This window comes from Barbus barbus, assembly GCF_936440315.1.
Source record: "Barbus barbus genome assembly, chromosome: 5".
Lineage (NCBI taxonomy): Eukaryota > Metazoa > Chordata > Actinopteri > Cypriniformes > Cyprinidae > Barbus > Barbus barbus.
The window spans coordinates 35,078,056-35,099,701 of record NC_136733.1 but is presented as its reverse complement, the minus strand read 5'-3'; the positions used below and the strand labels follow the sequence as shown (position 1 = coordinate 35,099,701).

The window sequence follows — 21,646 nt, the reverse complement described above, 5'->3', positions numbered from 1 at the left end:
AAAACACTCATATTAACAAATCGAGGAGATACAAGATTCAGTTACTGCAAAAATATTTCACATATGTAATTTATTGGTTATATGATACATGTCTGGTTTGTGTCCTTCAAGTGATGACCAGTGTTATATTTCCAGACAAATGCATGTCTATACTTGATATTGACACACAGGCTGCTCTCGTGTAACCTTATGAGGGCAATATTGACTTTATCTGGCTTTACACACTGTGCTTTTGCCTGTGGCTGTCATACCTGTCAACAAAGACAAGGCCTTCTAGATCTGATCCCGCTCACAATGCTCTCTCATGCTTTATTTCTTTTAACCAAACCTCTATCAGACTAAGATATATTAATTTCAGATTAGCGGGAAAGAGCAATTATTATTGACCCAGTAGAAGAATTGACTGTTTGTGAGCCACAACACCTGTAGGCAGTCCTGGACATCTGCGAGATAGAAAATAGAAATAATGAAGATGGAATGCGGAAAGAAGAGAGGGTTAACTCGGATGTTATTACTGTCCCGAGGGCCTCCTCCTTGCTCTTTTGTTTAGTAGGTGACATCGGCATTTTAAGGATGGGTGTGGGGAATCTGAATGGCCTCTCTGCGTCTAAAAGAGAAATATTTTCTGAAGATGGATTGTGGGTTAAATACTATACATAAGTGCCAGGTTTGCTGTGCTTGTTTGTAGGGTGCACAATTTGGCCAAATATTTTGTGATTATATATCAATGTGACTGTAAATTACTACTAATACTACTATTACTATTTAAATAAAAAATATTAAAATAAGAAATATTACTTAAATATTTTTATAGTAAAACTGTAAAATTACACTACCAAAATGCATTCATTTTCTGACATTAAATCGTCAAACCACAGGGAGCCTTTAAAGCTTCACTTTTGTTGACAACAGCAGGTTTATGATTTATCATAGCAAATTTGGGAAGATGGTTGGCGCATGTTGTGCACTAAGCCATATCATGATTTTGGCTTTTTTAAAATTTATTATGCATCCCTGGTTCAGAGTAGTTGTTAATGTGTTGTCTACAGGCCGAAGTCAAAAAAGCCTACTCCAAATATCAAAGATATGAGTTTTCACTTTTTTTGTCTACTAGGTTAAAAAGTCTATTCTATTAGAAAAGTAATAGCAAACATTTGAAGCTGGTGCATGATTTGAGGTATTACGGTATTTATGTCCACAGCACAAAAGCTGTGGGTTACCAAACTTTAATACTGAAGTTTATAGGTTTTGATTATGAGCAATAATGACTAATAATCATTTTTATAAGTATGAAAATATGATATGGTATGTTTCACTTTTCTGATGACACCGTAGAGACTCTAATTAGACTGTATTGCACTAAAGGTCAAGAGGTCAGTGCCCTCTGGTCAAAGATGGCAGCTCTTGTCTGCATGTGAGGTGTGTGTCTGCCGTTGCCCCCTATCCCATCTGTCACGGCAGAAGTGGACGCTGCTTTTGAATCCTGACACGACTCCGCTGAGTCCATGTCTTTGTCTAGCCGCTCCGTCTGGAGCATGTGTTGTATATAGCTGCAGTCAGTCTGTGGCCAGTGAATGACTGCAGCCCAGGTGCTCGACTACATCCACCCAGACAAAGAATGCGCTATATTGAGAAGAAATTTCTGTGTGGATCGTGACCATCAGGATATTGGCTTACATAGCCATGAGCCATTAAAAGTAAGATGTCAACCATAGACACACAGGCCTCCTGTAGTACAGCACTTCCACTGTATGTTTACACAGCCACAATTGTCCCTTTCTCAGCTTTCGTTTTAATGGTGAATCTTACAGTTTCTGATTTCTTTGGCCTGGACAGCGAGGAGCTACTGTATCTGTGTATTATCAGCTGTTCACACTCAGACCATAGCTGTACTATGATATCCCTGCTTTGTTCTGCTCTCGGTATCATTAGGTTTCTCACAAGGCATTGCTATGTAGCTGTTTTTGCTGCACTGTCAATTTGACAGGTGTCTAAAAAAATGAATAAATGGATTCCACAGCAGGAAACAGACAGCAGGAGACTTGCTCGAAGGAGACGGAACGTAGACTAAGCGAGAGAGATGGAAATGAAAGAGGGAAAGTGCAGCACCTGCTCATCATTCCCACAGTCAATGGCACAGAGATGTAATGATCCACAGCCGTGTCAATGCGAAAATGGAGGGAACAAATAAAAACCAATTTCTCTCTCCATCAGCCTGGCTCTGACACTGGGTAATGAGCAATCAATACAGCAAATCCACATCTCTACACATGCTATGAATAGATATGTAGGTCTTACAGCTTGAATCTGCTTTAGACCAGCCTGATGGGTGAATCTCACAAAGAAATGTCAGGGTCACATTTCTGCACAATTTTAATTAAATAAATAGCAGAATTAAGCAATTTTTTCTCCAAAATTCACGTACATATGATGTATATTATATGTATTTTATATAATGTGTGTGAAAAAAAAAGGGGAATTTTTAGGCCATGTCTCAACAGGGATTGGGGTAGGAGCTTCATTGATCCCCCTTAAACCCCATGTTCGCAGAGCTTCGTGCCAATCAAAACCCTGCAGCCAATCACAGCAAGCATTAACCCCAAAGCCAGGGAATGGCCCGCCTCAAATTAAATTCACAAAGGCATCCTCTGTTTCATTTAAAGAGTCTGCTTGGACAGTTTCCCTCCAAAAATGGAATACAGGAACAGAGAGAGCAAATAAACAGACAAAAAACATCAGACCCAATCATATGTGTACTGAAGCTCTCTCAGTGGTCAACACAACAAAGAATTTTTGACAATGACCCAAAATAATCCCTCGGACATTTTAGATTAGGCTTTGCTCAAACCTTGAGTATTTTCTTGTATGATGAAGACATGCACAAATCAATACAAGGCGAGGGTCTATTCTTCTTTGTCCCCTGTGGACTCAACCACCCATCCACACACAATACATCTCTCAAGGTCAAACCGTTTATTACAGTACATTCAGGGAGAGAGAACATGGGTGTGATCCTTTGATACATCATGTGTGTGCGTGAGGGTTTGTGTGCATTTGCACTTACCAACGTGAGTAAATTTGTCACATTGGTTTAAACAGCATTGGCAAGGACCTCAGCATAGACACACACACACATTTACACACACTGTCATTTGAACGCTGCCCTATCATTAGATGTACAGCTCTGGGCTGGTGAGGAAAACTCCACACCCACTTTAAAAAAGCCCATATCCCATGCTTCTCACACCAGCTCCCAGCTATAACACGGAGTCTAACCAGCCGTAAGCAAGGAAATTACAGGATATTATCTTTTCTCGACTCAATTCTGGTTTCTAACCAAGGCCGGTACTGTAAAAATACAGTTAAAGCTCCATTTCCCATGTACGGTTGACTTCATTTAACTTTATTGTCCATAGTGAAGGAATTTCAGGGTCAGAAGATATTTCCTGTGCTCTATTGGGAAATAACTGGCTGAGAGCAGTGATGCGCCCAGTTAAACAGTGTAGTGTGACAAGACGCTAAGTGATTTTTAAAAATATCACTTTATATTGTGCATGAAGCTTTAGAGTTGAGTGAAGTGAGCGAGTAAATGACAAATTCTGAACTATTCTGCCTTTCAAGTAGTCTTGGGAAATATGATTAATTATAGTTTGAACAGGTCATTCATTCATTCATTCATTGAAAAAAAAAAAAACAACTGTTCAAAAAACAGTTCATTCAAAAGAATCTGTCCAAAGATACGATTCACTGCTTCATTTCAAGTCCATGCATGACATTTTATATCCTTCTATAGTGAAATAGGTAAATGTTTCTGTTCGTCATTATATTTTTTGTTGCATAAATTTGTGTTTATAGTTCTAATTGATGCTTTTAGTGACAATTGCGGAAAAAAAATGAATGAGTCATATTGGTGAAATGAATCAAAAGATTCTAGTTAATTAGAAATAGAAAATAAATCTTTTAAAAACTTAAACTTTCTTGTATTTTGGGAAGCTAGCTTCAAAAGAGCTTCCCCAACACACCAAACTGATGAAAATTCTGAATATAAATCTTCATCTGGATTCGATTTAAAACCTCCAGTGAACATTTAATACATCTAGACTGTGGTATTGTTAGTCTCTGTGTGGAAGGTTGTAAAAGTGCAACTGTGTTTCTTCAAAGAAGTGCGTTTCTGTGCATAATGTGTGCCTACGCACCATGTAAATGTCCCACAAACTCCTTGTGTTATTCACCTGGAAAGTGTTGAGTTGATCTTCCCTTTTATCAGCGGCACTCCTCTCCTCCCTCTGAGATCTGTTGAAAGGCATGCGTGCAGCTGAGAGCTAATAGTGAGTGGTGAAAAGCGTAATAACCTAATACCATTTACCACAACTTCCACATGCAGGCCACACAATCACAAGGCTTCACCCCATTGTGGCTGATTGTGGTGTATCAAAAAAAAAAATGTCACTGCTACATTCTGGTCAGCTACAAACAGTGCGGCCTTTTTCAGTTAAGCTTTTCCCAACAACTTACACATAATAGGCCAAGAAACATGTGCTCTCACACACATAAATCAAACACACCCACACTGTTAAGCCAAGACTACTGAAGCCTGAAATAGTTTCTTTGAAATGGTTTGCAATGAAGTAAACGAGAGGACTGCTGGTGATGTTCAGCGGGTAGGCAACCCTGTGTGTTTGTGTTGTGGTGAAAGCATCAGCTAAGCCCTTCATTGAGGGGGAATTCTGATGGAGGTATGCATGAGCGTGAAGGTTAGGTGAGAAAAATCCAAAGGTGGAGTCTCTGGGTAGATGCACAGATACATCCGTCAAAGGCATGACAGCAGCTTCTGTCTGGATGCCAAATGTCAATGCAAAAATCTGACAAACACTACAGGAATGGCCTGCGAGCAATTCACAATAAGTGTTTCCAAACTATTCACGACATCTGAAGTATCAACATTTATGTGCAAAAAAAAAAAATTTGTTATGCAAATATGTTTTTTTTGGGTGCCAAGTTTAGTCACTCTGTTATTTAAAATGGAGCTGTCAGTTGCAATAATGCTTTTCACAATAGATATTCTTCCGAAGCAGATGTAGAAAGATGAGTGCCTTGCATAGTTTTAGAATACATCATCATTCAGAGCATTTAGCTAGGTTTTGCTTTACAAATACATTTTGCATGCATTCTCATTGTTATTGCGGAGACCGGAAAACCTTTACTATAAGAGTTTCGCTCCATTAACATCATCTTCGTCATCTGTACCCTATACTGGGCCTATACAATCATAACTCTAATTGGTGTACTTTTAGCTTTTTACCTTGTAGTATTTTTGCTAATTACCATTTTGCCTTTTTTGTATCTAAAAATGACCCGGGACAGGTCAGCCTCATTTACCAGCACTAATACACAATTTTTTCCCGCTCTCTGTCCCACAAACCAACAAAGACCCACATTTTTGTTTCTAACCACTTTCACATAAGAAGTGCAGTTAAGATGGGCGTACAGAAACAAAACAGCACTCTCCAATTCAAAATGATACGGCATGCTGTAAACCACATGAAAGTGCTTTGTGTTGTTTTTCATTCAGTGCCCAATGTTATTCCCATTTTTCTTTCTGAAAACGTGTCTCATAAAACACGTTGCATGTTCATTTGAAAAAACTGTAGCTTTGCGAATGACACAAAGTGAAAGGAAAAAAATCTGAATGCTAACTGAATCAAATTGTCACCACTTCAGCCTTATCGCGATAGAACTGCCTCTGCTGTTTGACAGAAGTCCATTTAGACATGTTTTAAGGACATCTCTATTTAAATTTGCTTCGCTCAAGCACATTTCTAATGGGGGATGGAAAAAATCTTTATGGCATATTCTTTCTCTGTGTATGAGGAAGTGGAAGGATGGATTGTGGGCGGCTAATTCATGGACAGGCTGCCCCTGAGCTAATGGCTAAGCATTTGTCATCAGCCTTTTTTAACAGTTTTGAACAGAACAGCGTAATAGTCACTTGAAAGCTTTCCATCATCGCAGCTGTGACGCATCCGTTTTCCTTGCTGCTAGCACTAAACATTGACAGAAGTGTATGAGAAGTGGTTGCGGATGGTATTTTTGCATGCATCTGTCCAGTGGCTAAACAGTTATGTAAATTGTAGGATTAGGAGTATCAGTTGTTAGTTATGATATCAGACTTATTTTCTACTTTAGAGCAGCAACTAATATAAACTACCTATGCTTTTCTTCCTGATGTGATGAATTGAGTTCAGTTTTAGGACCATTTATCTTATTATAGGTGACCTCTGTTTACTGTGTTATTACATTCTTCATGAAAAGCTGAGCTTTGAATCTCTTTGTTCAGCTCGCTCTATACTTTCATCTGTTTGCTTTGGCTTGATTCATTGTGCTGTCTTTTTACTCCCAAACAACTCAACATCCTCTCATATTCTATTGAGGTCTCTATAGATTGTAAACACACAATGAGAAAAGACACATGCAGGTATTCAACCATCCACATACACAAATATACACAGATGTCAGACGGCTTCCTGTTTAATGTCACTTCCTCAGCATCTGTCTCTCTGCACCTGCAAAGTCCACAGACTGTCATTTGTCTGAGCACGCTGAAGAATGAATGGTTCGGACATGCATAATTCACTGTATCCGATTGTTCTGTGGTTTCAGGCATATTACAGCAAACAGTTTAAAATTAATAGTACAGTACTAGCCTAATATTTTCTATGAAATTTGTAAACTTACAGTAGAACCAAAAGTGCTTCACATTACATTAATGTACACTGCATTAGGGTTTTTTTTTAAAAAGAAAGAAATGTATATTTCATTCAAGGATGCATTAAATTGATCGAAGGGGACAGTAAAGACATTTATAATTTAACAGAATATTACTATTTAAAATAAATGTTGCTTTTTAACTTTCTATTATCAGTGAATCCTGAAATAAATTACGTTCCCACAAAAATATTAAACAGCATTAAACAGAAATGCTTCCTGAGCAGCAAATCAGCATATTAGAATGATTTCTGAAGGACCGTGTGACACTAAAGACTAAAGTAATGATGCTGAAAATTTAGCTTTGCCATCACAGGAATAAATCCCATTTTAATATATATTAAAATAGAAAACAATTGTATTCATATTTCAAAATATTTAAGTTTTTCTGTATTTTTAAATCAAATAAATGCAGACTTGGTGGGCATTAGAAACTTCTTACAAAAACATTTACATACCAAACTCATGCCAAACGCATTTCATGACAGGGTTAATGAACTTCAGTCAACAATAAAAGCTGTAGTGTGACATACTGAAAATTACTGACTATAAGTGGCCAGCCCTTATTTGTTAGAAATGCAGTACCTGCATACCTTCATGCACCTGACTTAGTCACTGTCCAGTGAAAATTATGTTCAGGTATGTTCAGCTAAAACAAAAATGAAACTCTACTTCAGCGGAGAGAGAATGCACACCCCTTGTCTACACTGTCTTAGATAATGTTCCTTTCTTACCAACACACAGCCTCTTAACCATCTAACGACTTGTTTTTCAGCTCAAATCATTTAAATAGATATTCCTATGATCATTACCTGGCATCGTTTAACACATGAGCAATTCCGTCGAATCAAAAACGAATGTCACCAACGTTTCCTGGCAGGTAAAAGATCCTCTTTACAGATCAAAGCACAACATACTGGACTTGTTATCATAACACAAATATGCCATTCATTTTAATCTGAAAACTGAATGCGAAAGTAAAGAAATATCTCCAAATGCTTTATTGTGTCATTTATAAAAAAAAAACAACAACAACAACAACCAAACAAGCAAGCATCACTATAAACGCCTCAAACACTGCTACTTGTATAACGTAACAGCTGGGCACTGTTCTCACTGTCTGTTTATATTGGTTGAATATCACATTTAAAGGCCAATGTCTGTCTATTAGATTACCTAAATGCCTGGCTTTAAGATTATGAGATCAAAAAGTTATGAAAACATTTGCAAAGCTAGAGAGAGTCGATAAGAGAAGTATGATGATTTAGTATGATGAACACACTCCACTGGCTCAGCGGAGAGATTCCTAACAGAAGAACAGAAGAAAGACAAAGAGAGTGTGCCCTCCATCAAGGGCAGACCATGGACTTGACTGGAGAACCCTGAACATCCATGGAACCTTTCAAATGCAGAAAATGTTTTTTATAGTCCAAAAAGGTACTTTAGATTTTTAAAATGTTCTTCAAAATGGTTCTTTTAAGAACTGCTCACTGAAAGGTTCTTTGGGGAACCAAAAAATGGTTCTTCTATGGCATCACTGCAAAAGCCTTTATTTTAAAGAGTGTGTTTTACAGATCAGAGATAAAAGTGCTCATGAGAAATTTCTGTCCTGTTCATATCACAATCTCTCCTGCAAAGTAACTTAGTTCAGTTTTGCATCAAATTATCAAGATCCTATTGCCTTGTCTCTATAGATGCAGTTTCACATTATACACTCTTTGTGTAATGCATTCATGACGCAAATGCATTTTTCCCCTAAACTAAGCCTTTTTAATCTGGGGTGTCCCTGACACTTTCCGGCTAATTATGATGTCTTTGCTGAGCTCAGCCTTCCCCTTATTAACCTGTTGTATAACACTTTCCATCACAATGCCAGCAATTTGCATGCGAAAGGTTTTATAACACTTTCTAAATTAACTAGTGGCCCTGATGGCTTTGCTTTCAGAAAGCCAAAACTCTTTCTGTGCATTCAGCAGTGGAGTGGAAGATGTGTTGATTCCACCCTGAGGTGCTGTGTTTCTGTGTGTCTCCTCTTAGCCGATTCTGCTTAGACTAGCTAGTCACGATTTTTCACACCCACTCACACACCGTCCAAAAGAAATGATTAGAGGAGAACAGAAGTCGTTATTGTCACACAGGTGAAGGCTTCATGGCCGAGCGCGTTTCTCCCTGATGGCAGGACAATGCTGGGTAAAGCTATGATAATTCTTGCAGACTGAGTCATAAACTGCTCAGTGCCGTACAGGTATAGTCTTCTGTTGTCATAGTAACATGTCTCTAATAAAGCTATGGTCTTTGATCAAAGCAAGCATTCTTATCATTCGATTCAGCCTACACAGACACTCAAACGCACAATTCATTGAATAAGATTTAATCTGATCTGTTACATTAAAATGACCGTTGATTGATATTGATGTCTTGATTCTAGGTGTCTCATTATTTTCTGAGGCTACTCCTACATTTATTACATCACTCCTACTGTGATTGAAGGCTGAGTCACGAAGTAGAGGCGTTTTTGAACACTGCCAATGAAAGATTTCCAAGCATTTAAATGCAGTGTGATATCATTAGTTTAGCCATCCACAGCTATAGCCCCACCACACATGACCCACTTCTGCCCGTTAAATCACACTCACCCACACTGGCTTGAATTGCCATTGGCTGTATGGGGAAGGCCGGGTAGGAGCACAGGATGCTTCATTCATTTTGACAGAGCCCAAATATGTGTTGTCTAGAAGTGTAAAATCGCCTAATGAGCCTTTTAAAGCAACTTTTGTAGAGCTTGACATTACAATACGTCACCAGCATAATGTTTCTACCACGACTGATGTTTTTCTGTGATGTGATTTAAAGCTGATAATTACAGCATGTAATTTGCATCAACAGAAGCAGGTTGGGTTTCTTCTGTTTACAGCGATTCACAGGTATCGGAATGCGAACTGGCATCTCTGCTATTTCATTACGAGTTCTGTTGTCAAGCATCAACCGTAAATTGGAAACCGAGATGTTTCAGGCATGTGGCATCTCAGGTACTGCGGGAAAAATCTGGTTGTTCCTTTAGTCAGTGTATAGTTAAAGAAATGTTGCGTTTAGGTCAGAGGTTTGGTATATTGCAAACAATTAGACTTAAATAAGGTCGATACTAGATGTAGAATGTACTGGGAGTGTCTTGAAGATACAGGAAGTTCAGACAGAAATTCCACCTTACTGCATTACATGAAGCACAGTCATTTTTAAATGCTTCTTTCCAGTGTACAGCAGTGTTTCCTAAAACTTTATATACACAGTTTCAATTCAGTAAGAGTTTTTGATAAGTGTCTAATGCTCAACAAGGCTGCATTTGGTCAATCAGAAATACAGCTATATTGTGAAATATTATTATAATAAATAAAAAAACAGTTTCTATTTTAATATAGTTCAAAATGCAATTTATTCCTGTGATGATAAAGCTGAATTTGGATTCTTTTATGAACAAAAGAACAGTATTATTATCAAACTGATCTAATCCAACTTCAAAAAGTTGTGTTTTTGAACAGTCCATTAAAATAATTGTTTGAGTCATTTTTTGTGATTTTGATTTACAAAATAGAACCAGCTCATTAGTTAATGAATCAGAAAAGCTTTGTAGGAAACAATGGTGTACAGTAGAATATGGTTTGATCCTATGGAATCATAAAGGATAACGGTAAGAGTCATTTCAGATAATGTGATCTAAATGACTGTATTTAGTCGATCCTTATTTTCTCATTCAAGAAGCATTCATTCATGCCATTCTATAAGCATCATTCACTTATATCTCCCGTGTGTCTATTATTAGTATAGTGTGAGTCTCACATGATAAGTCTGCTTGCCATAGACAAGTACTGACTCCCTAAAATGAATCACTGTACTGCAATTACTGAAACCATTTCTTCCACTGCAAACATAATGCAAAGTGTGTGTAAAACCCAAAGAAATATCTCCAAGATGGTTTTCAGTATTTGTGGGTATGATAGGGTATATACAAATAACCTACTGTATATATTAAGCCAGAGCAGTTAGTATCTTTGGTTCCTGTTGCTAAAAACACAGCATGGAAAACAGCAAAGCCGTTGTGAGGCTAACTATAGCAGTGGAATATAAAATTGAAGAACTAGCGGGCTTCTGCATGACAAAGACCAAATATGAAGGGTCGCCACACTCTGACAGACAGGTTAAAGAAAGCAAGTAAGCAAAGGGTAAAGGTGCAGTGTGTGTCATTCTCTGTCAGAACTGAGACGGGATGTAATCCATCTTTATATCATCTTTCATCCCTCAAGGAAAAGAAAAATAGGAGGATAACAGAGGAGTGTGAGTGTGTGCACTCATTTATCTGGGAGCTTTTCTGACAGTTTCAAGACAGCATGAATTTTAAATAGAAGGCAAGTACCGGTGAGTGACAGAGGAACATTGTAGTCTAAACGAGAGCGAATCTAGAATGACATTTACAGGCGGTGAATCAGCCACTTGAAACACATTACACTGTTGCTCATGTTTTCTTAATAAATCCCCTCAGAAAACACCATTGGAGGTCACATAAAGCAGCGTACTTGCTTTAAGTCAAAAATTCCCACAGTAGTCACCTGGACAGACAGGTGAGGTGTGTGACGCCTCAAGGCATGTCAGAAATACCATTATGAGGAAAGTATGTTCCTGCTTCAGGTGAATAACTTTAGGTCAGAGCAACTTGCAGAGGGCAAACTACAGAGAAAACCTCTTTCGTCAAATATTTAAATAAAAATGAGGAAATTTTAACGAAGAATTTTATAGTAATTCAATTAAATTACATATAAATTAAGAAAAAAAAAGAATAATAGTTATTCTTTAAAAAAAAAAATGCTATGAAGGCAAACGGTTGATTGGAATAATGGTCAGCCAAATTTTGCAGCCAAAAAAAATTGGCTGCAAAATGGTGAGGATGACCAATCAAAATTAAGAATGCTGGAGAGCTACATAAGAGCTTTTAATATAGTTTATTTCAGCATAAAGATGTATGCCTAATTTTCCGGTTTGAACAACAGTGCAATAGTTTATTTTAACTAAACCATGCAGGAAAAAAACTTAAAGTGTGCACTTGCTCTTTGTAAATCGCTCTGAATCGGCATCTGCTAGATGACTAAATGTAAATGTCTAGTTTTTGTCCCTTTGTCAGGAATCTGTCCTTAATGTGAAACTCACCCTATTAAGAAAGAACACCCTGATCTGTCTAGCATGCTAATTCAGAGCAAAGAGTTCATCGGGGAAAGCTGAGGCATGAATATTTCAGGAGCCGTTCACTGCACACATGTTGTGTGTTTGGTGCTGGTCCATATGTTCACTGTCTCTGGATACTGTGTGTCTCTGTCTCTGTCTCACAGTCACACACAAACACACAGGTGTAATTGATGTGCTGTGTTATATGATGTGATGAACACAGACAAGAAGTGAGGTCATTAACAGAGGAATTAGCAGAGGACATGGCTCAGACAGCTCAGAATAATGGGAGGAGATCAGCATCTCAGAAAGAGGGAGAGGTGTTGATTGCTTTAGTTGAGCTGTGCTTATATGGATCATAGCCTGTGGGATTTCTGTTCATTCAGTATATCATCTATGAAAATGTATCCTCTGATTAAATGTGCATTATAGACATTCATCGAATGAGTTCTTTAGTGGCAAAAATAACCATTTCTAATAACTTCTCAAATAGTTAAAATATGTTAAGATAAATGTTAATCCTGAAACAGTTCACACAAAACCTTATCTCTTATACACAATGTGTGGTTACAACAATTCAAGCAGTTGATATAAAAGCACTGTGTTGTACTTAGTGACAGAGAAATTTCATGCAAACAGTTTCATTATGAGAAGTGATGTTTTGATCCTTTTGTGTCTTAAGTTTTGAGACATTGTTGTACAACAGAGCACCAGTTTTGCTATCATCTAATCCCACAGCATCCTCTTTATCAAATCAGACCTATGTTTTTGTAATCAAGTCCAGCTTTGACTCATTTAAAGCACACAAATATAGTTAACACACTTTTGTTTTGCATTTACTCAACATTGAGCGTCCTGAAATCTTTCATTATTGGAACGATTTTCAAAGGCAGTCTAATTACGAACACTAAGCGAGAGAACTCAGGGATGAAATAGCACATCATTTAGCATGTGCTGCTGTAATTTGTAGAGATTCAAGTGTGTGGAGAGAGTTCTGATTTCCCAGCAGGCTTGGTGTAGGCTCCGTGCCCGTTTCTAGAGTGGATATACTCAAGTCAGGTCTGGCTTTGACATGAACTAGCAGCCAAGGATAACACAGGGCAATGTTTCCGGTGGCTTCAGCAAATTCAGCCTTCCGCAAAAATGGGGAGTTATTAAATATCCAAACATGGCCATTGATCAAGGGTGGATTGCTGAATCTTCAGCCCAGACTCAACACAGCACAAAGGAGGATGTAAATGTATTATAGATCATGGCACTTGCAGTGCATTTCTCCTTGTCTGTAAGCTTGCAAACACATCCTCACACTACATAACACAAACTCAACCACTTCAGTGTTTGTGCAGATGGCAAAAAAAATAAAAAATCCTCAAAATCTACAGCTCTGAAGTTTTTCCATCTATGCAAACTCATTATGAAAGCACTTCAAATGTAACTTCCTTCAAACTTAACTGGAGTCATTTAAGCGACTGCAGGATTAAGAAACTTGCGACATTATTACGGTATCTGGGCATCTTTACAGGAATTATTTACATTAGCTACATAGAAATTTGCTTTATTTGCTGAAGATGCCAATTTTCAACTGTTAATAAAATATTTTCCATTAGCATGCAAGTGCATAGTATATATAGTATATAATACAAAAGAACAGAATTTAGGCAAACCACACAAATTTAGGACCTTACTGGAGTGCATCCTTCGGATATCTAAACATAGAAACAGAGATGTAGTGGGGAAAAAAATATATACAAAGTAGAATAAATAAAAAAATAACCTATGAAAAAGACAAAAATGATCAGAATTAAACTATAAAACAGAATTAAAAAATATATATAGAAATTGAAAGATGCAGGTAGCATCCTAATCAATTCTGTGAATTATGAAAGCATCAAACCACTGCATTTCGTTGCCTTGTACCTTACATGTGCAATGACAATAAAGTTGAATCTAATCTAATCTAATTAAGCAAATGTACAGTAATGGAAAACTGCTTGGTTAAAGCAATTTTGTGATAAGAACAGTCTTGTGAGTAGGTTTTGTCTGGTTATTAGTTAATGCCATTTATAAGGGGATTTTGGGTAGGAAGTGAATTAGGGAAACAGAAAGAAATTTTAAAGAATAAGGATGTGGATTCACATCCTTAGTTGACATGGTATCCGTTTTTTAGTTTTCATCCACATAAGTAGACCATTTTTTTTTTGTTAACAGCTATTTGTTGAATTTTATTCTGTGGAACAGTAGTACAAAACAAAAAGCAGCTGTTCAAATTTAGAACCCAACCCATCCCACCCCTTGGTAGACTTAAAAATAAATAAATAACAAAATAAATAATAATAATAATAATGATAATACAAATATATTAATTAATATTAACAGATAAACAAATAACAATAAAATCATTTTTACAAAGATTTTAGAAAAGACAACATTAAAAGCTGAATGCCATGAATTAAAAGTTTTCACGTTAGATCCATGTATACAAGATTTTATTGTATTTGTACATACACTATATGGACAAAAGTATTGGGACACCCCCTTCTTTAGAACAGAGGAAGGCACTTCCAAAACTGTGGTAACAAAGATGGAAGCATAATTCACGAATTTAAAAACTGTATTTCCATCTCTGTTGCAACAGTTTTGAAAGTGTCTAAAATGACTGTACCCATATACAAGTTATTGGTGTTTGGTGATGAGTTTTTGGCTCAAGGTCTGCATTTAAAGTCACACCAGAGGTGTTCAGCTAAGATTAGGACTTTGCTTTATGCAGACCAGTCAAGTTCTTCCACACTGACTGAATCAATCATGTCTTTTTGAACTTTGCCTTATACACAGAGGCACTGTCATGTTAGAATAGAAAAGGGTTCTGTCCAAACTGTTGCTATAAAATTAGAAGCACACAATTCCATAGAATACCATTATATGCTTAAACATTAAGATTTGTACTCATGGAAATTATTAAATAGTCAAACATGTTCATTAGAAGGGGTGACCCAATACTTTTGGCAATATAGTGTACATAAAAAAGTATTTTTTTATGATTTTAATTTTTAAGATTTTAAGATCGAGTTTTAAGATTCTGGAAGGATTTTAAACCACTATCATCATAGATATCTCCCAGAGTGTTTACTTTACTATGACATACATTGCGGACAATGAAATGGAGTACTGCCTGACAAAAGGTTATTATTGTGGCCTATGCCATTTTGTAGCTAGTTGTGAACGTCTTTCAACATCCCTCCATGTGGAGAGGAGGTGGGTTACAAAGGGACCAAACCGCCCTGCCTAAATTTACACTGCCTAAGCGGAACTCCCGAAAAAACAAGATGCATCAATTTATACGGATAAACAATAGATTCCTCAATTGCTCTCCAAGACACAGAAGCGTCAGGATCAAACCAAACTACTAAAGGGCGGAGGGAAAAGGCTTGAGAATACAGTCTAAAATTAGGGAAAGAAAGACCTCCTTGTAATCTACATAGTTGTAAGGTAGTCAGTTTAATACGAGGACGTTTCCCATCCCATATATACCATGAAACACATGCATCTAGTTTGTTCCAGCAGCCTACCGGTGGAGCGAGAGGAATCATGGAAGAAAAGAAATTGATACATTCATTTTAATCACCGATATACAGGCCTGAAAAGAAGTAGGAAGACAAGACCAATTTTCCAAATCTGAGGATACTTTGGCTAGAATGCCATTTTAGTTTTTTGAGACGATTTCCTGCAGGGAAGGAAAAACATCTATCCCCAAGTACTTAAAGTTTTTAACCAATGGAATGGATATAGAAAGGGACATGTAATCAATTTTAGAATTGAGGGGGAAGTAAACATGACTGTCCTAAGAGAGATATAATAAAATAAATTCAGCACATGAGGAATAGAATGTGATGGCTTCTCCAAAAACAATAAGATATCATCAGCAAACAAAGAAATATGATGATGAGTATTCCGTATATTTATGGGAGAAATAATTTCAGAGTGTCGGACCGCTTGAGCTAAGGGTCCCAAGGATAGGGCAAATAAAAGAGGAGAAAGCGGGCAACCCTGACGAGTACCTTGATGTATAAAGAATGGGTTAGAGCGAACAGCACCTGTGAGAACAGTGGCTGCTGGATTGGCATACAGAACTTTTATCATATTTATGAAACTCATAGCAGAAAAGAAAATGAAAGACTTAGCAGAAGGATTTAAAAAATGCCAACTGTCCACTGAGGATGAGGTTACACATTGCCGAAGTTTGTCAGAACACAAAGCTTGAGAGTGTGATTCCTTTGGTCCAGATCTATCTAGGATATGCGACATCACAGAATTCGTATCTGCAACCAATACAATTTCAAAATCTGAAAACTTCAAGAGATAGGTTGACAAAACAGAGAAAAAAGTAGGGTCAGGAGTACAAGGGACATAAACTGAGAGAAATACAATATTCCTATTCTCCACTATTGTTTTTATATGTGTTATTCTACCATTTGTATCACAACCTCTCTCTAAAATAGTAATATTTAAAGTCACCAATATTAGGACACCCTTGGTTTTAGTATCCGAAGATGAGTGAGATACCACTTCATAAAACTTATTACACCTGTGTATATCCTCCTCTTTCAAATGGGATTCTTGAACTAACACAATATCAATCTTTCTTCTTTGCAAAAAATCCAGAAAACCTGTACGTTTGTGAGGGCCATTTAGCCCATTAATATTACAACTCACAATATTAAGGTCAGTTATAGGTATCGAACAGAATTACTGCATAATAAGACAAAATACAAGTTTGAAAATAAAACCAGTTGAGTCTACCATTAAACCACCCCCAACCCTCCCCGTTACCATTCAAAAAACATAAACACATTCCCATGAACTATGGCAGATCAAACCAAGAAGAACAAACCTTGATCTGCCAGCACCCCTTAATATGGTCTGTGGCGTCAACAAAAACCTGCACATTACTGTAGCACCAACATTTGGCCCCATAGTCACATATTGACTAGGTAGTATTTCTATTTAAAAAAAAGAGAAGAGAAGAGAGGTAAAGAATACAACTAAAACAAATAAAATATCATAATCAGTAAGCGATACTGTATGCACAATGAACTATGAATTAAGAAGTGAACATTAAAGTGAACAGTGAAAGACAGTCACCTAACCAGCTGAAGTTCACTGACAGTTGGTGGATGAATTGGATCTGAGTACTACTTTTTGCGGTGACCAGAGAAAAATCGGGAAAGAAAGACCGCGTTGCTCTGTCGGAAGTTTTCACTGGGGCATGAAGTCTGGCAGGCCGCAAAATGAGCTCCCTGTCCGTGTACCTCAGCAGTTTAAAGATGAAAACCCGTGGTTTAGCGATCTGAGGAGAGCCTTGTGTACACGTGATGCGCTTGCTCCACTTCAATCCATTTGCCCACCAGAGACGGGAGCCACGTCGGTAGCGATCTTTTCAAAAAGCCCATAGGGTCGTCCTTTTCGGAACCTTCAGGCAATCCGAGATTGCTGCGCCTATTGTGATCCTGTAAGTCCACAACCTGTTGCTCGAGCGTGGCTACTCGCCTATCGTGATCTGCAACAACTTTCTTTTGTTCTCTCATCTCCCCTGTAAGAAGATCCAGTTTAGAGCATAGCGACTGAACAACTGACATGTGAGAAACGAACTCGTTCCGCATCGCCGTCCACTCGGTTCTTAGAATGTATGGAGCTCTACTCGAGTGCGACTAGGTTCATAAGCACGTCACATGACTCCATAAGTGGACCATTTTTTAAGAACTGACTATGTCATTTTGATCTTGACTGCACGGAAATGCTACCAAGTATGAGAGAATGTGAAAATGAAAGCGAAATAAGTTAATTGTGTCTGTCTCTGTTTTTCTTTCCAGTTTTCATCTGCAGTTTCATGATAACCGCACCCATTTTTGGTTACCTGGGGGACCGATTCAACAGAAAGATCATTCTGAGCTGTGGAATCTTCTTCTGGTCCTTTGTGACGCTGCTAAGCTCCTTTATTACCAAAGATGTAAGTGTCATACTCTCTTTCTCCTCTACAAGCAGCAGCTTAAACCTTGCTCAGAACCTCTTAAAGGCATCATGTCAATGTGATTATCATTTTAGAAGAACATTAAAAATACAAATAGTTTGTTTTTGCCCAGAAAGCATTAGGTTGGTTCTTGCCGTGCTACTTGGTTATTTTTAGAAGCAGAACAGCAACCCAGCCCAGCCCAGCAGTAGCATCTCTAGAGCTCATTCAGTTTCTGGCTCATTTGAGAGCACTTTGAAACTACACTAGAGTCATTCAGCATAGCAGGACTCATTTTACATATAATAAAAAAAAAAAACTTTATTATTTAGATGTCTCTTGCTCTTGCTCTCTCTTCCACACTTAGCTTTTGTCCTTTCCCTTTTGCTAAGATGAAATGATTAAATGACATGCTCACTTAGCATAACACTAGGCCTGTCTCAGAAGACCTCTTGTTACTGTTCTCTATATCTTCCTCTCTGTTTCATCCAGGCCTCACTCACTCATGTCATTAAGAGTCACAAAAGCTGCTAAAATTATGAATCAAAACAGCATTTGTTGCCACTGGTAGTTAAGACTTGACAACAATCAAGTTGAACTAAGCTACATTGAGAATATATCAATTAATTAGAAGTCAAACACACCCCTTTCTATGCAACTTAGGCCGATAATAACTTTCTTTTTGGGGGGGGGGCATGCACACTTTGGCTACAATAAATTAATAATTATTTAGAATTATTAATTTTCCTGACATTATGTTAATCATTTCTTTTGGCTTTAGTACTGCAAAGCGACAACATAAATGCCAATACATAAAATTTTAAACAACATTTTGTCTTTATAATTTCATAGTATTAATGGAACTTATATTTACTTTAGCCATCAGAACGATAGTTACTGATAATATAAAAAGAACAGAAAATCTGTTTGACACACAGGCAGTATCTAAGCTGCTTCTTTAAAATGTATGTGAACAGGTCAATACACCTTTGCTGAGAGGAAGTGAGACAACAGTAAAGCCAAACTGAGTAAGCCAAAAAACATTAAGATTAAATTGATGCTTATTATCTAGAATCCCTCACAGACCATCTCAATCAAATTGTATGTGTGCGTGTGGGTTCGGTCTCCAGGGAGGTTATTGCTACAGAGATAGAGAGTGGCAGCCACGTTAATGAGAGGAAGACTGCGAAGGAATGTTCCTTGTGGCTACGAAAACTGATTTTAGTGATATCTAGTGTGTATGCGTGTGCAGTTTGCTTCCCGTCAGCCTTTTTTTTTTTTGTCAGCGAGCATGTGGAAACTGCGTTTATATCTATAAGATGTGTGTGTGTGGTTGGAGTATGACAGCCAAACGCAACGGGGGGTATAAATGAGCTAATCCCCTCGATCTGCAATGCTGAGTCGATACTGACAGGCCAAGCCACTCTGCATTAAAGTCACATGATTCTCCAAGACTGCACACACATGCATGAGCGCAGAGACTGCAGATATCCCTTTATCTGTCAAGAATCTGACCCAGGGCGGTGGGCTGTTATATAATGTTCTCCACCAAGAGAAATCTGCAGATCATCTCGTATTTACACACAGACTCCTCATCAACCATCACGTTAATGTTACCTCAACATTGCTGCAATTACATTAATCATAAGGAGAGTGCTGTGTTTCATAAGAATACACTGAATGATGAAAAATACTATTACGCAAAGAAATCATCTTATGGGATAAGAAATCTGGATGAAGTAAAAGTGTTCTTAGTCTGATGAAAATAATAGCCTGTCCAGCACTCTGCTTTGAGAAGAAAATATTTACTAAATCTCTGTATGGCTTAAACTGACCTCACAACCTCTTGCTGATGTATTCGTCATCTAAAATCCCTCGTAACTTGATGTTCGGCTTCTTTTAATGAGATTTTTCAGGGCTTTGGAAAGAGAAAAGGCTTTTTTTTTGGAAAGGCTTTGGTAAGTGGCAAATGAAAGGAGACTTCAGGATGTCTGATTCCCATGACCATTTTTAACATCATCTTGTCGCTTTTGTCAGATGACAAGAAAACAAAACATCAGGGGGTGTCAGTGGTGGTTTTTAGTTAGATATGCACATATTCATGCAGAATGTATTTGAAAGCTTATGTTTATGTATATGGTTTTGAGGGATGAGGGAAGCCAGACGTACAGTCAGTCCTACAGTACTGCAGCCTCATGAATTGGTTGTGGTCTGGAACAAAGACAACGAGGCAGATGCGTCGACTTTGTGGATTTCAACCACAAGCTCAAATAAAAACTAAAGTGTGAGTGTGAAAAAAACTGATCAAATAATTACTAAGAAATGATACCTCAATAAATACAATTACATTTACATCCATTCTTTCAAGACAAAATTCTAAACATTTAAGATAAAAAAGCAGGGAAATACAAATGTTTTTATGTTTTTTAATTTAAGTATGATTAATTATTAATAATATTTTCAAGATGTATTTTTGATTAATTATTGCACCTTGACAAAATACTGTAAACGGCTGTTTTTTTTATTTTTATACTTTTATATTTATAATTTTAAACACTTCATGAGTATAAATTATTGTAATATATATGCACATATTTTAAATATGTATTGTATTGTATAATATTAATATAGACCAGCATCTTCAAGTCCCTCCAACTTCATCTCGCTATAAATCCTCTTACACTGGATGTGTAGCCTCAACGAACCGTTCTACAGACGTGTGTATGTTCAGCAAATGACAGCCCAAGCATTAATTTTTTATTTGTGTGTTTTGGGGTGAAAGAAGAAAAGGTTGTGTAAAAAACAAACAGTCAGTCATCCACTTTCCCTCTCCGACATCCTATTCTCTTATTCCCTCACAGCACTTCTGTCAATAAACAACTAGTACATAGCTTTTGTCATTTTTGAGCAGAGTCATGAAAAGCAGGAAAGAAGCTGAAAGAGAGAGTGAGCGGGAGGGAAAGGGAGGGATCGAGAAATCCTCTCAGTGCCAGAGGATAACCCAGCTTGCTGCAGTCTCTCATTGCTGATTCCTGTCACGTACACTAAAGAAATTCCCCTGCTGAGAATTATGTAACATTCAATAACAAGTAAAGTTGTTTTTCTTTTGGCTGTATGTTGTGGGACTGCTGTCACACCAAAAACTGTCAGGTGAAAAGGAATAAAAGATGAAAAGCAGGAAAGGGAGTGAGGGAATCCTTGTAATGCAAAGTGACCATCTAATAGCTGGAGGACACGAGGATTGCTGCCTCTGTTTTGAGAGCAAGGGATGAATTCAACTTAAAGTAATTTGTTTAGCAAGCATGTTTATCTAATGTGCATTACAAATAAGAATAATACAAGCAGAAGCCATTAATAATTGCAATACACTGTTAAAAAATCTATTTCAAATGAATGCTGTTCTTTTGAAGTTTCTATTCATCAAAGTATTCTGAGAAACAAAATAGTTTTCAATATTGATAAAAAAAAACTGTTTCTTGAGCACCAAATCAGCATATTAAAATAATTTCTGAAGATTCATGTGACTGCTAAATAATCAGCTCAGGAATAAATTACATTTTAAACTATATTAAAATTGTAATAATATTTCACCATTTGATTGTGAACAAATAAATGCAGCCTTGGTAAAAGACTATACAGCTATAGCACACATCTCATTAGCATTTA

The 21,646-nt window shown here is 37.3% G+C and overlaps 1 protein-coding gene across 1 annotated transcript in view; it reads left to right on the top strand.

The window, feature by feature from the left end:
• LOC306870307 (sphingosine-1-phosphate transporter SPNS2-like) overlaps positions 1-21,646 on the top strand; it is a 70,979-nt gene that overhangs the window by 21,656 nt on the left and 27,677 nt on the right. Inside the window, exon 3 of the mRNA XM_079417502.1 lies at positions 17,844-17,980. Coding sequence (XP_079273628.1) covers positions 17,844-17,980 — 137 coding nt within the window. The remainder of the gene's footprint in view (positions 1-17,843; positions 17,981-21,646) is intronic.